The sequence below is a fragment of the Cetorhinus maximus genome, chromosome 19 (assembly GCF_964194155.1).
Source record: "Cetorhinus maximus chromosome 19, sCetMax3.hap1.1, whole genome shotgun sequence".
Lineage (NCBI taxonomy): Eukaryota > Metazoa > Chordata > Chondrichthyes > Lamniformes > Cetorhinidae > Cetorhinus > Cetorhinus maximus.
The window spans coordinates 12,196,816-12,211,569 of NC_135897.1; the positions used below are offsets into that span (position 1 = coordinate 12,196,816).

General features: G+C 40.2%; 1 protein-coding gene across 1 annotated transcript in view; it reads left to right on the forward strand.

Annotated features, from left to right (window-relative positions):
• Positions 1-11,585, forward strand: part of ing5a (inhibitor of growth family, member 5a) — a 36,827-nt gene extending 25,242 nt beyond the window's left edge. Inside the window, exons 7-8 of the mRNA XM_078563519.1 lie at positions 9,939-10,000; positions 10,330-11,585. Coding sequence (XP_078419645.1) covers positions 9,939-10,000; positions 10,330-10,369 — 102 coding nt within the window. The 3' untranslated portion in view covers positions 10,370-11,585. The remainder of the gene's footprint in view (positions 1-9,938; positions 10,001-10,329) is intronic.
• Positions 11,586-14,754: the final 3,169 nt, after the last annotated feature.

Here is a 14,754-nt window from a genome sequence, read left to right on the forward strand (position 1 = left end):
GGCTTTAGATTTCTGAGGCACTGGGACTGGTTCTGGGACAACTGGGACCTGTGCAAGGTGAATGGGTTACGCCTTAGCAGGACCGGAACCAATATCCTCACTGGGAGATTTACTAGCGCTGTTGGGGAGGTTTTAAACTAGCTTGGCAGGGCGGTGGAAACCAAAGGGGGAATTCAGATAGGATAGAAACAAAGCTTGTAATGGTAGGAAGAAAAGTAGTAAGCGAAGTTAGAAGGCAGTGGAAACAAAGGCCAAAGTCAAATAGGGTCAAAATACAGAAAAATGTTAAAAAGATAAAATTAAAGACACACTATCTACACACAGCATTCGCAAAAAATGGAGATGAATTGACAGCAGAAATAGAAGTAAATGGGTATAATCTAATTGCCATTACGGAGACATGGCTGCAGGGTGGTCAAGGCTGGGAACTGAATGTTCAAGGGTTTTCGCATTTAGGAAGGCTAGGCAAAAAAGAAAAAGAGGTGGGGTAGTGCCATTAATAAAAGATGAGATCAGTACATTAGTGAGAGAGGATCTTTGATTGAAAGATCAAGATGTAGAATCAGTTTGAATTGGTCTAAGAAACAGCAGGGGGCAGCAAACATTGGTGGGAATTATTATAGGTCACCTATAGAACAGTAGTGATAATATAGGGCATGGTATATATCAGGACATTAGAGGTGCATGTAACAAGGGTAATACAATAATCACGGTGGGCTTAACCTACATATAGACCGGGCAAACCAAATTAGCACTAATGCTGTGGAGGATGAATTCCTGGTATGTACACAAGATGATTTTCTAGAACAGTTTGTTGAGGAACCAACTAGGAATGAGCTATTTTAGATCTAGTATTGTGCAATGAGAAAAGGCTAATTAGTAATCTTGTTGTAAAGGAGCCTTTGAGTAGAGTGACCATGACTTAATTTTACATTAAGTTTGAAAGTGGTATCATTCAACCTGAAACTAGGGTCTTAAATCTAAACGATGGTATGAAGGGCAAGTTGCCTCTGGTATGTAGATTGGGAAACTGCATTAAATTTTATTATGGTTGACAGGCAATGGCGAGTATTTAAAGAATTACTACATGGTTTACAATAAATATTCATTCCTTTGAGGTACAAAAACCCAACGGGAAAAGTGATCCAATCTGCTAACAAGCGAAGTTAAGGGTTGTATTAGATGAAAGGAAGAGGCTTAAAAATTTGCAAAAAAAAGTAGTAAGCCTGAGGATTGGGAGCATTTTAGAATTCATCAAAGAAGGGGCAAGAAACTGATAAAGAAAAAAAAATAGAATATGAGAGTAAACTAGCGAGGAATATAAAAATGGATTGTAAAATTTTCTAAATGCATGTAAAAAAGGAAAAGATTAGCCAAGACACATGCGGACCCATTACAGGCAGCGACAGGAGATTTATAATAGGGAATAAGGAAATACTTTGTGTCTGTCTTCAGGGAGGATACAAAAAACTTCCCAGAAATACTAGTAGAATCAAAGGACTAGCGGGAATGAGGAACTGAAAGAAATTAGTGTTGGTTTTAAAAAGGAGTTTTTAATGGGAGAAATTAATGGGACTGAAAGTTGACAAATCCCTCGGACCTGAAGACCTACATCCCAGAGTGTTGAAGGAGATGGTTGTAGAAATAGTGGATGCGTTGGTGGTTATCTTCCAAAATTCTATAGATTCTGGAATAGTTCCTGCAGGTTGGAAGGTAGCAAATGTAACCCCATGGTTTAAGAAAGGAAAGAGAGAGAAAACTGGGAATTGCAGACTTGTAAGTGTGACATCAGTAGCAGGGGAAATGCTAGAATCTATTATAAAGGATGTGATAACTGAACACTTAGAAAATAATGGTAGCATTGGGCAGAGCCAACATGGATTTATGAAAGGGAAATCATGTTTGACAAACCTGTTGGAGTTCTTTTGAGGATGTAACTAACAGAATAGATAAGTGGGAACCAATGGATGTGGTGTATTGGATTTCCAGAAGGCTTTCGATAAGGCTTCAGACAAGAGGTTAGTTAACAAAATTAGAGCACATGGGATTGGGGGTGATATTCTGGCATGAGTTGATAATTGGCTATTGGACAGGCAACTGATAGGCAGAATAAACAGGTCATTCTCAGGGTGGCAGGCTGTGAGTAGTGGGGTATTACAAGGATCAGTACTTGGGGCCCCAGCTATTTACAATTTATATTAATAATTTGGATGTGGGGACCAAATGTAATATTTCCAAGTTTACTGCTGATGCAAAACTAGGTAGGAATGTGAATTGTGAGGAGGATGCAAAGAGGCTTCAATGGATTTAGACAGGCTAGGTGAGTGGGCAAGACCATAAGACATAGGAGCAGAAGTAGGCCAATCGGCCCATCGAGTCTGCTCCACCATTCAATGAGATCATGGCTGATCTGATAATCCTCAACTCCACTTTCCTGCCTTTTTCCCATAACCTTTGATTCCCTTACTGATTAAAAACCTGTCTATCTCGGCCTTGAATATACTTAATGACCCAGCCTCTACAGCCCTCTGTGGTAAAGAATTCCACAGATTGATTACCCTCTGAGAGAAGAAATTCCTCTTTATCTCTTTTAAACATGCGTCCCCCCCGCTCTGAGATTATGCCCTCTGGCTCTAGACTCTCCCACAAGGGGTAACAACCTCTCAGCATCTACCCTGTCAAGCCCTCTAAGAATCTTATATGTTTCAATAAGGTCGCCTCTCATTCTTCTAAACTCCAATGAGTACAGGCTCAACCTACTCAACCTTTCCTCATAAGAAAATCCCTCCATACCTGGGATCAACCTAGTGAGCCTTCTCTGGACTGCCTCCAATGCCAGTATATCTTTCCTTAGATAAGGGGACCAAAACTGTTCACCGTATTCCAGGTGTGGTCTAACTAGTGCCTTGTATACTATATTCCTTTTGAAATAAAAGCCAACATTCCATTTGCCTTTGCTATTACCTGTTGAACTTGTATGTTAGCTTTTTGGGATTCATGCACGAGGACCCCCCCCAAATCCCTTTGTGCTGCAGTCTTTCTCCATTTAAATAATATTCAGCTCCTCTATTCTTCTTGCCAAAGTGCATAACCTCACATTTTCCTACATTATATTTCATCTGCCAAGTTTTTGCCCACTCACTTAACCTGTCTATATCCCTCTATAGATTCCTTGTGTCATCCTCACCACTTGCCTTCCCACCTATTTTCCTGTCATCTGCAAACTTGGGGATATTACATTCACTTCCCTCATCTAAGTCATTCATATATATTGTAAATAATTGAGGCCCCAGCACTGTTCCCTGTGGCACTCCACTAGTTACAGATTGCCATCCTGAAAATGCCCCCCTTATCTCAACTGTCTGTCTTCTATTAGTTAGCCAATCCTCTATCCATGCTAATGTGCTATCCCCAACACCATGGGCTCTTATTAAGTAGCCTTATGTGTGGTACCTTATCGAACACCTTTTGGAAATCTAGATAAATTACATCTACTGGTTCCCTTTATTTACCCTGCTTGTTACCTCAAAGAATTATAATAAATTTGTCAGGCCTGATTTCCCCTTCATGAAGCCATGCTGACTCTGCTTGATTAGATTATATATTTCTAAATGCTCTGCTATTACATCCTTTATAATAGACTCCAACATTTTCCCGATGACACATGTTAAGCTAACTGGCTTATAGTTACCTGTTTTTGTCTCCCTCCTTTTTTGAATAAGGATGTTACATTGGCCGTTCTCTAATCCTCTGGGACTTTTCCAGAATCTAAGGATTCTTGGAAGATTACTACCAGTGCATCAACTATCTCTGTAGCAACTTTCTTTAATATCCTAGGATGCAACCCATCAGGACCAGGGGACTTATCAGCCTTTAGCCCCATTAGTTTCCCTAGTACTTTTTCTCTAGTGATAGTTATTGTATTTATTTCCTCCCTCTGCTTTTGCCCCTTGATTATTTAGTATTTTTGGAATGCTATTAGTATCTTCTACAGCGAAGACTGAAGCAAAGTATTTATGCAACTCCTTTGCCATTTCCTGGTTCCCCATTATTATTTCCCCAGCCTCATTCTCTAAGGGGCCTATGTTCACTTTGGTGCTTCTCTTCCTTTTTATATGTTTAAAGAAGCTCTTACTGTCCGTTTTTATATTACTTGCTAGTTTACCCTCAGAGTTTATTTTCTCCCTCTTTATTATTTTTTGGTCATCTTTTGTTGGGTTTTAAAACTTTCCCAATATTGTGGCTTACCACTAATCTTTGCCACATCGTATATTTTTTCTTTCAATTTGATACTGTCCTTAACTTCCTTGACTAACCATGGTTGGTTTATCCCTGCCCTTGAACCCTCCTTCCTCACTGGGGATATATCTTTGTTGAGAGTCATTAACTATTTTCTTAAACGTCTGCCAATGTTCATCAACCGTCTTTTCTGCTAAACTCCTTTCTAAGTCCACGCCAGTCAACTCTGCCCTCATTCCACTGTAATTACCCTTATTTAAGTTTAGCACAGGTGTTTCCGACCCAGATTTCTCACTCTCAAACTGAATGCTAAATTCTACCATTTTATGGTCACTGTTTCCTAGGGGATCCTTTACTCTAAGATAATTTATTAAACCTGTCTCATTACACATTACCAGATCCAAAATAGCCTGATCCCTGGTTGGATTCACAACATATTGTTCTAAGAAACTGCCCCAAATACACTCTGAATTCTTGCTCATGTGTACCTCTGCCAATTTGATTTTCCCAATCTACATGAAGATTAAAGTCACCCATGATTAATGTACAGCCTTTTTTACATGCCTTCATTATCTCCTGATTTATTCTCTGTCTTACAGCATAGCTACTGTCAGGAGGCCTATAGACTACTCCCACCAGTGTCTTCTTCCCCTTGTTGCTTCTTACCTTCACCCATATGGATTCTACATCTTCCGATCCAAGATCCTTTCTTGCAATTGTACTTATTCCATCTTGTACTAACAAAGCTACCCCACCATGCTTTCCTTCCTGCCTGCCACATATCCCTGAATATTTAGTTCCCAGTGTTGATTTCCTTGTAACCACGTCTCTGTAATGGCTATAAGATCATACCCATTAACCTCTATTTGTGCTGTTAATTCATTTATTTTGGGGGGTGGCATAGTGTTATTGTCACTGACTAGTATTCCAGAGACCCGGGGTAATGCTCTGGAGACCTGGGTTCAAATCCCACCATGACAGATGGTGGGATAAAAAATATGGAATTAAAAGTCTGATGATGACCATGGAGCCATTGCCGATTTTCATAAAAATCCATCTGGTTCACTAATGTCCACTAGGGAGGGAAATCTGCCATCCTTACCTGGTCTGGCCTACATGTGACTCCAGACCCACAGCAATATAAATGCCCTCTGAACAAGGGCAAATAGGGATGGGCAATGACTGCTGACCTAGCTAGCGATGCCCACATCCCATGAATTAAAAAAAATACTATGTGCATTTAAGTAAAAGGCCATTAATTTTACCTTTTTACCATTTTTTCCCCTTTGACCCTATTTGGTGCCGTTTTTTTTATGTTTGTACACTCTGTCCCTTCCTGTCACACTCTGGGTGTCATTACCAAAATAGCTGCCCTCTCTACAGCATGATAGTTATTCGGTTTGCCAGGACACTGGTCCCAGCATGGTTCAAGTGAAGCCCATCCCACCAGAACAGCTCCCTTCTACCCCAGTACTGGTGTCAGTGCCCCATGAACTGAAACCCATTCCTCCCACACCAATTGTTGAGCCATGCATTTAACTCCTTAACTGGCATATTTACCCTATGCCAGTTTGCCCGTGGCTCGGGTAGCAATCCCGAGATTATTATCTTGGAGGTTCTGCTTTTTAATTTAGCTCCTAACTATTCAAATTCTTTCAGCAGAACCTCCTTTCTAGTCCTATCAATATCATTGGTACCAACATGGACGACAACAACGGGATCCCTCCCCTCCCATTCCAAGTTCCTCTCCAGCCCTGAGGAGATGTCCTTAACCCTGGCACTGGGCAGGCAACACAGCCTTCAGGACTCACGCTCACGGCTGCAGAGAACACTATCTATCCTCCTAATTATACTGTACATGGCAGATGGAATATAATGTGAAAAATGTGAAGTTATCCACTTTGGTTGGCAAAACAGAAATGCAGAGTATTTTATAAATGGTGAGAGATTGGGACATGTTGATGGTGAAAGGGATATGGATGCCCTTGTTCATCATTCACTGAAAGCTAGCATACAGATGCAGCAAGCAATTAGGAAGGCCGTGTTGGCCTTTATTACAAGGGGGTTGGAATACAGGAATAAAGCTGTGTTGCTGCAGTTACATAGCGCCTTGGTGAGACCGCACCTGCAGAATTGCATATAGCTTTAGTCATCTTACCTAAGGAAGGATATACTTGCCACAGAGGAAATGTAAAAAATGTTCACCAGACTGATTCCTGGGATAGTGGGATTGTCCTATGAGAAGAGATTGAGAAGACTGGGCCTATTTTCTCTAGAATTTAGAAGAATGAGTGGTGATCTCATTGAAACGTACAAAATTCTTACAGGGCTCGACACGGTAGATGCAAGAAGGATGTTTCCCTTGGCTGGTGAGGGGGGGGTGGGGTCCAGAACCAGGGGACACAGTTTCAGAATAAAAATAGACCATTTAGGACCGAGATGAGGAGGAATTTCTTCACTCAGAGTGTGGTGAGTCTTTGGAATTCTCTACCCTGGAGGGCTGTGGAGGCTCGATCATTGAATATGTTCAAGACTGAGATCGATAGATTTCTAGATAGTAAAGACATCAAGGGATATAGGGATAGTGTGGGATAATGGTGTTGGGGTAGAAGATCAGCGGAGCAGGTACGAGGGGGTGAATGGACTACCCCTGCTGCTATTTCATTTGTTCCCATTTTCCTTGGAGCATGTATTAGGCTACGAGAACTTCATGTCTCTGTGTTCAGCACCTTTTAAGTGTCACGTTTGTATGACCTGTTCAAGATGCCCTTGGTTATAAAGTAACTTCATATTTGTACATTCTAAGGACCCTTGAAATTATTTTGAAAAATCACCACTTGCATTGAAAATTCCATCATCCACTGTTGGAAATTCTCTTTATACAAGGTGTGGGTGGAAGGAGTGGCTGGAACCTGACCCATTTGTGAACTAATGGTGTCACAGCCCAGCTTTGCTTGCACAAATTCCCCTTCTAAAACATAAGAGCTAGGAGCAGGAGTAAGCAGTTCAGCCCCTTGAGCTTGCCCAGCCATTCATTATGATCATGGCTGGTCTCATTTCGGCCTCAACTCTAATTTCCAGCCCTCTCCCCATAACCTTTCAACCCATTACTAATTAAAAATCTGTATCTCCTCCTTAAATTTATTCAGCATCCCGGCATCCACTGCACTCTGAGGTAGTGAATTCCACAGATTCACGACCCTTTGAGAAAAGTAATTTCTCCTCACCTCTAATTTAAATCTACCACCCCGTAGCCTAAAACTATGACCTCTCGTTCTAGAATGCCCCACAAGGGGAAACATCTGCTCTGCGTCTACTTTGTCTATCCCCTTTAGCATCTTTTATACCTCAATTAGATCTCCTCTCATCCTTCTAAACTCTAGCGAGTATAGGCCTAAACTGCTCAATCTCTCATAAGACAAGCCCCGCATCTCTGGAATCAATCTAGTGAACCTCTTCTGAACCGCCTCCAATGCAACTACATCCTTCCTCAAGTAAGGGGACCAAAACTGTGCACAGTACTCCAGCTGCGGTCTCACCAATGCCTTGTACAGTTGCAACATAACTTCCCTCTTTTTATACTCTATTCCTTTAGCAACAAATGCCAAAATTCCATTTGTCTTCCTTATTACCTGCTGTACCTGCATACTAGCTTTCAGCGATTCATGCACGAGGACACCCAGATCCCTCTGCACTGAAGCATTCTGAAGTTTTTCTCCATTTAAATAATAAGTTGCCTTTTTATTCTTCTGACCAAAATGGATAACCTCACACTTATCCACGTTAAACTCCATCTGCCAAATATTGGCCCATTCTCCTAACCTGTCTATAATCCATTTGTAAATTTATTATTTTTTCACTGCAACTTACTTTCCCACCTATTTTGGTGTCATTGCAAATTTAGCTATAGTACCTTCTATCCCTGAATCCAAGTCATTAATATAGATTGTAAATAGTTGGGGCCCAAGGACCGAACCCTGTGGCATCCCAGTAGTTACAGCTTGCCATCCAGAAAAAGACCCATTTATGCCCACTCTCTGCTTTCTGTTGGTTAGCCAATCCTCTATCCAAGCTAATATATTACCCCGACTCCATGTGACCTTATCTTGTGTATTAATCTTTTGTGTGGCAACTTATCAAAAGCCTTCTGGAAGTCCAGATAACCTACATCTACAGGATCCCCATTATCCACTTTGTTTGTCACATCTTCAAACAACTCTAGCAAATTCGTCAAACATGATTTACTCTTCATAAAACCATGCTGACTCTGATGGATTGCATTTTGACTTTCCAAATGCCCCATTACTACTTCCTTAATAATGGATTCCAACAATTTCCTAATGACAGATGTTAAACTAACTGGTCTATAGTTTCCTACTTTCTGCCTCTCCCCACCTTTTTTGAATAATGGCATTATATTAGCATTTTTCCAATCTACTGGAACCTTTGCAGAATCCAGGGAATTTTGGAATATTATAGCCAATGCATCCACTATCTCCACAGCCACTTCCTTTAAGACCCTGGGATGTAGGCCATCAGGTCCTGGGGACTTGTCACCCTTTAATCCCAATAGTTTGCTCAGTACTTTTTCTCTAGTGATGGTGATTGTTCTAAGTTCCTCCTCTAAACGCTCTGCACTACCTGTTACTATTGGGGTGGTACTAGTGTCCTCCACTGTGAAAACTGAGGCAAAATATAGATTAAGCGTCTGCCATTTCTGCATTCCCCACTATTAACTCCCCAATCTCGTCCTCCAAGGGACCAACATTCACTTTAGCTACTCTCTTTCCTTTGATATACTTGTAGAAGCTTTTGCTATCAGTTTTTACATTTTGCGCTAGTTTTCTTTCATAATTTACCTTTGCTCTTTTTATTATTTTTTTAGTCACCCTTAGTTGATCTTTAAAAGTTTCCCAATCTTCTAGCCTGCCACTGACCTTTGCAATTTGGTATGCCTTAGTTTTTGCCTTTATGTTATCTTTAATTTCCTTGCTTAGCCAGGGATGCTTTTTCCCCCTCTTACCACCTTTATTCCTCTTTGGAATATATTTTACTTGGGAATAATTGAATATCTCCTTAAATATCTGCCACTGTTCATCAACTGTCCTGTCTTATAGTCTTCCTGCCCAGTCCACTAGGGCCAAATCTGCCCTCATGCCTATGTAGTTACCTTTGTTTAACTCCAGAACACTAGTGTGGGACTGAAGTTTCTCGCTCTCAAACTGAACTTGAAATTCTATCATGCTATGATCACTCTTCCCTAGAGGATCCTTTACTATGAGCTCATTAATTAATCCCATCTCATTCTCCTGCCTCTGTCTTTTTTTAAAAGGCATTTTTAATTCGATTTAATTTCCTTCTGCATGACACATCTTTCTCCAATCAAGTGCGTGAACAAGGGGTTCAGTTCCAAAGCCTTCTGAGTGTGCTGTACTGATCTCAACAGTAGATGTAACCATATACTGCAAGGTCACTTCCAGTCTCTCCTTAGTGTCACTTGGTCGCCCACCACATAACAGTTACATTTGATTATTGTCGGTGCTTTAAGTATCAGCAGTAAAACTAAAACTGTTAAGTGTGGGTTCAGCTGTATGAACAAGTGGACACTTAAAAGCTGTTCTGGTCAGTGTAGGTATATGCCAGTTGTTTGATGTTTGTGACAGTGGGATTATCGGTTGTTTCTGCTTTATTATCAACAGTGCCCAATTGAGTGGTTTCACTTTGCCTGTGTGGACCTTGCAACAAAACCAAAAGGAAAATGGTAAGTAAGACTGGCCAACACAAGTATTTCACAGTTCCACTTGGGAAATGCAAGGTGTTGTGACAGAAGAATGATCCTGAAGAAATCAGTGCTCTAGACGTCTGTGTTAATTCACACTAAAGCAATAGCAAAGTGGAATCATAATCATAGATTCAACTGTTGTTACTGCACCTTTGGTCACTCTTTCCGTGGGGCAGGCTTTATAGGGATGAGTGACAATAATTCAGCTTAGGAGATGGGGGAGGAAAAGGTTGAGAATTGAAAGAGTAACATTGTGAAGCACATGATGAAGACTGCCTGTTTACTTTTCTCTTCTTGTTTGTGTGCAGGTTCTGTCCACGATGTACCCAGGAAAGGAAAAAGAAGTGAGGCTACTCCCTCCTTACTTGCCTCCACATTGTGCTTTTTGTTCTTGTGTCTTCAAATTGTTGCAATTTTGTTTAACCTTCCCTAATTTGTGTATGGGGTGGGAGGGTGGGGAGGGGGCTTTGTTTTATTTCACTCCTAGGATTGGTTTAACGAAACCAGTTGAAGTTTTGACATTTCATTTCCAGGCACATGAGCCTCTTTTGGACATTTGAAGGTGCATCTGCAGCTTAAGCTGGCATGTACTGTTCGGTCCATAATATCACTGAGTCAAAAGGTTGGAGATCCATTTCAGGGTCAACTTGGTGAGATCTGGGAATGCCATTATTAAATGAGAATTATATATGAGAATGTACAGGGATTCTTGTTGAAGTTAAGAGAACAGGAAGCCATTGTGAAAATACTGAACCCTTATTTTTTGGCGTCACCGTATTGAAACTACAGCAATAAAATGTTGGCTTTAGCAACTTGATTACTCCAAACTCTTGCTCCCTTTGGCCCTAGAGATATCAGTACCTTGAAACTGGGATATACACAGCTTTCAAGGGGATTTTAAAAAAATGTTGTAATTCACTGGATACTAAAGATAGCATTTACCATTGTAACCACTGCTATCCTCGGTCCCAGGAAGGCACTAGATTTGTATCTCAGTTGCAGTTATATAAAACCCACGTGGAATATAGCATGTGACTACATGGTGGCAACTGTTGACGGGGATTTGGTGTTACTCGAGACCAAAGCTGCTTTAAGAAAGGAAATGACTGCCTCTGTAAAGTTGATATTAACAAGAATGTGATATTATGTGGGGCGCACTGTTTTGTGATATGCAAAATAATATATATGATTGTGATAGTAAGAAAAACCTTTATACTATGGCAAAAAAAATGTTTTAAAGAGAATGGGAATGTCCATCTTATTGTGCAATATTATGATTTATAGAAGCATTGTGATACTTTCATAAAGGACTATCCACTGAAAGGATTATATGATAGGGCTGCATACCCTGGAAAATATCTCACAGAAGTTGGAGCTTGTAACCCATTGGGCCTACAACTCAAAGGATGGGATATTTTATTTTAAACCACTGCTGTTCGTGTGTATTCTTTATACCACGTCTTTTTTAATACACGGATTTGAATGTTTTTAAGAATGCTTCTGCCTGTTCAGTATTGAAGGATGATTTCAAACCAAAATAAACATATACCAGTTTTTTTCCGTGAAGAATAATATGAAGTCAGTCTTGCCATGATGAATAAACAGGGACTCTGGCTGGTATTACCAATATGAAGGCTTAAACAATATGTATCTCCGGGGTTCAGAGATTCTGAATGTGCACAAATGCAAGTTTTGTAGATCTTAAAGGATTGTGCATTATAGATTCAAGTTCAGGAGATGCGTTGATCGAATGATAAATTTGTAGGACAATTGGACATGACCTGCCACTTCCAGCAGTTTTTGTTTGTCATCAGCTGAGTATGTTACATATTTCAGAACCTGTCAAACTCGTCTAAGAATCTTGGAACTGAGTTCCTGAGAAATCTAACCACCTGCTTCACTGCAAATTTGTATCCTATAGAGACGCACACTTTACCCAGGTCCAGAGAGCTTTCATACATGTTTGTAGACCTGAGGTTATGGGTTTCCCAGCTGTGTGCAGGAGTACTGCTGGAATGTAATCCACAAAAATCATGCATATCATTTAGAAGCACTGGTAAGTTCTACTCTGCTTATCTGGATGGCACCACTCTACCTATTAAGCCATGTGAAGATGGGTAGAATGAATCTAAGCTGCTAGTGACTGGCCTATCCTTCAGATCGTGGCTCATCAGTCTCTAATAATGCACTGGAGTGCTGCAGACCTGATTCAGACATCAGAATACCACAGAGGATGGGACTTGGTTCTGATCAGACAGCCAATCCTGGAGCCACCGTGACTCCAAAGAGACATGGGTGGGTACTCTGAGCACCGCATAGGTTTCTCCAAACCACAGGTGAATGAGAAGTGTATGGTACTGACTGTAACTCCTGTTTTACCATTACAAGATCAGAAGTATATTGTGCCAGCACTGACCTGTTCAATTCCAAGCTACAGATTGTATAAATTATAGTGAATCTTATTTGGCTTATGTCTGTCAGCTGTTGGTGACAAACTCCAGAGCACGCTGATATCAGCCTCATGTAGCATCTACTTGTTGATAACTTCACTCATCAATTTGTTTACAATGCACCATACTGTTGTGTTCAGTTTTGGTCACCATATTACGTAAAGGCTACCCAGTAGAGAAGGACAATTTGATACAAAGTATGAAGGAGCCTAGCCACAGTGAGAAAAATCGGCAAAGAGTAATGCTTTACTGTCTAGAAAGAAGGTGGTTAATTGTGGACTCGGTGAAGTATTTAAATACTAAATGCTGCATATAAGGTACTGTACAGATCATGTAATGTATGAAAATATGCCAAAGATGTAAGATTGGAGGCCTTCAATGGGAAAAGAGAAGTAAACAGAATAGGTATTGAGAAGAGCTTCTACTCGAACAATGAAAAATATTTGGAATAATTTACAACCAAGGGTTATTTAAAATAAATTTGTATTCCACTTTGGTGAACAGGAATGGCTTGAATGGATGAAATAGCCATTCCTTGTTCCTGAATTTTTAATGTTTTTATGAGTGCTGTTTAATTGGTAATGCGGTAATTCCTAGTTCTGATTTTGTTAATCACTGCTGGAAATATATTTGAAAATGTATCATTTATAAAATCTTCACAACATACTTCTTCATTGTTATCCATAATAGAAAAATGTACACTGACCAGTTCAGGAATGACAAGACATTGATTCTTGTGGAGCTGGGATACTCTCCACAGTGAAGGAGAATGCCACAGTGAACCAATTTGACCTATAGTCTGGGTAAAACCTGGGATTAGGTTCCCCATTTAGTGTCTGTAGTAGGCATTATAGCTGCACACTAGAAGAGTTAAGGAAAATACAGAAAAAAAAGCTTCAACATGAACATTAACTACCAAAAGTTGTTTTGAGAGACTGAGATATTGACACTTGCATCAGCCAACATCAGTCCATCTTTTGCATAGTGATCACAATCTCAAGTTTGGATGGGAAGTAGTTTTGCTATGTTAACTCATAGCTACTATTATTTCAGATTTATAGCCATGTATTTTCTTAGTTCTCTTGTGTCTAATGTTTGTAAATGATGGGAATTGTGTCCAACCCACTCATCCAAATCTGTTGGTATCGCTAAAGGTGTAGTGAGAAAAACAAATTTTAGATTAAGATGGATTTAGTATCTAGTTCCTCTTGTGACAATTTGTATCCAATCTGGTATAATCCAATTGAATCAAGGAGGAGTGAGATCCAGCGAGCACAGTATTAGGAAGACAAAAAAATTCGCTGTTTGGATGAGGTGGTATTTTCTGTTTAATATGTAGCTTTTTTTTTCTGTCTGAAAAACAACTGAGTTCTCACTTGGGTGATTGATGTTCTTCCAACCCCTACTCTCCTACAGCACAGTTAGGCTTGAGAATTTGAGTGGGAGTAACCTGCATCGTACTGGAGCTCTAGTGTGTTAATCATGACGTTTCTTACAATGTGTTTTTTATTTCCCTCATTCCCACTAATTTATTTAAATCACTGTTATGTCTTAGAATGCAGCACTCAGGAGTGCAAACAGTGAACATTTAAGGAACTGACCATGTTATAGATCTACACATATGTGGATCAACATATCTGCTTTTGGTTTAAGGCTGTATGTTCATTAAACATAAACTGCAATGTGGACACAGCATACACCACCTTGCTCATTGTTCTGTTTGCACTCCATAGTGCTTGGGGTTCCATATTACACAACACAGATCAGCAACTGAGTGAAATTTTATAAAAGGGAAACAGCATAGAGAGTCCTCTTCCAGGCAGGAACAATTTTACAGGCAAGTCTAAAAGCACTTTAATACATCAGATTTAATCCATGAGCCATTTATAATCTGTAGCAAGAGACTGTGTAGTTGTTTTAGACCTTGCTATGGAAGATATTCTGTGTATGACAGGCTTTTAGTTAATTGTTTATTGTACATTCTTCAGAAGAAAATGCTCTGTCACCGTGAACATTGGACAGTAAGGAGACAGGAAGCAGGGCGATGGATGCTACCTGTTGTGTAGGCTTTGTTGGCAGTCAGTTTTTCTGTCTAGATCAGCTTGTTTGAAAAGGGTAACAGAGTCATGAAGGAGCACCTACGTTTTGATTTCCAGGGCTGTATTTGGAAGAACCCTGGCTGACCCAAACCATGGGTCTATCAGATAATTCAGACAATCTGATTCCTAACTGTTGATTTTTTCATCTTCTGTTGTACAGTTGCTCATAATACTGTTTTAGTTT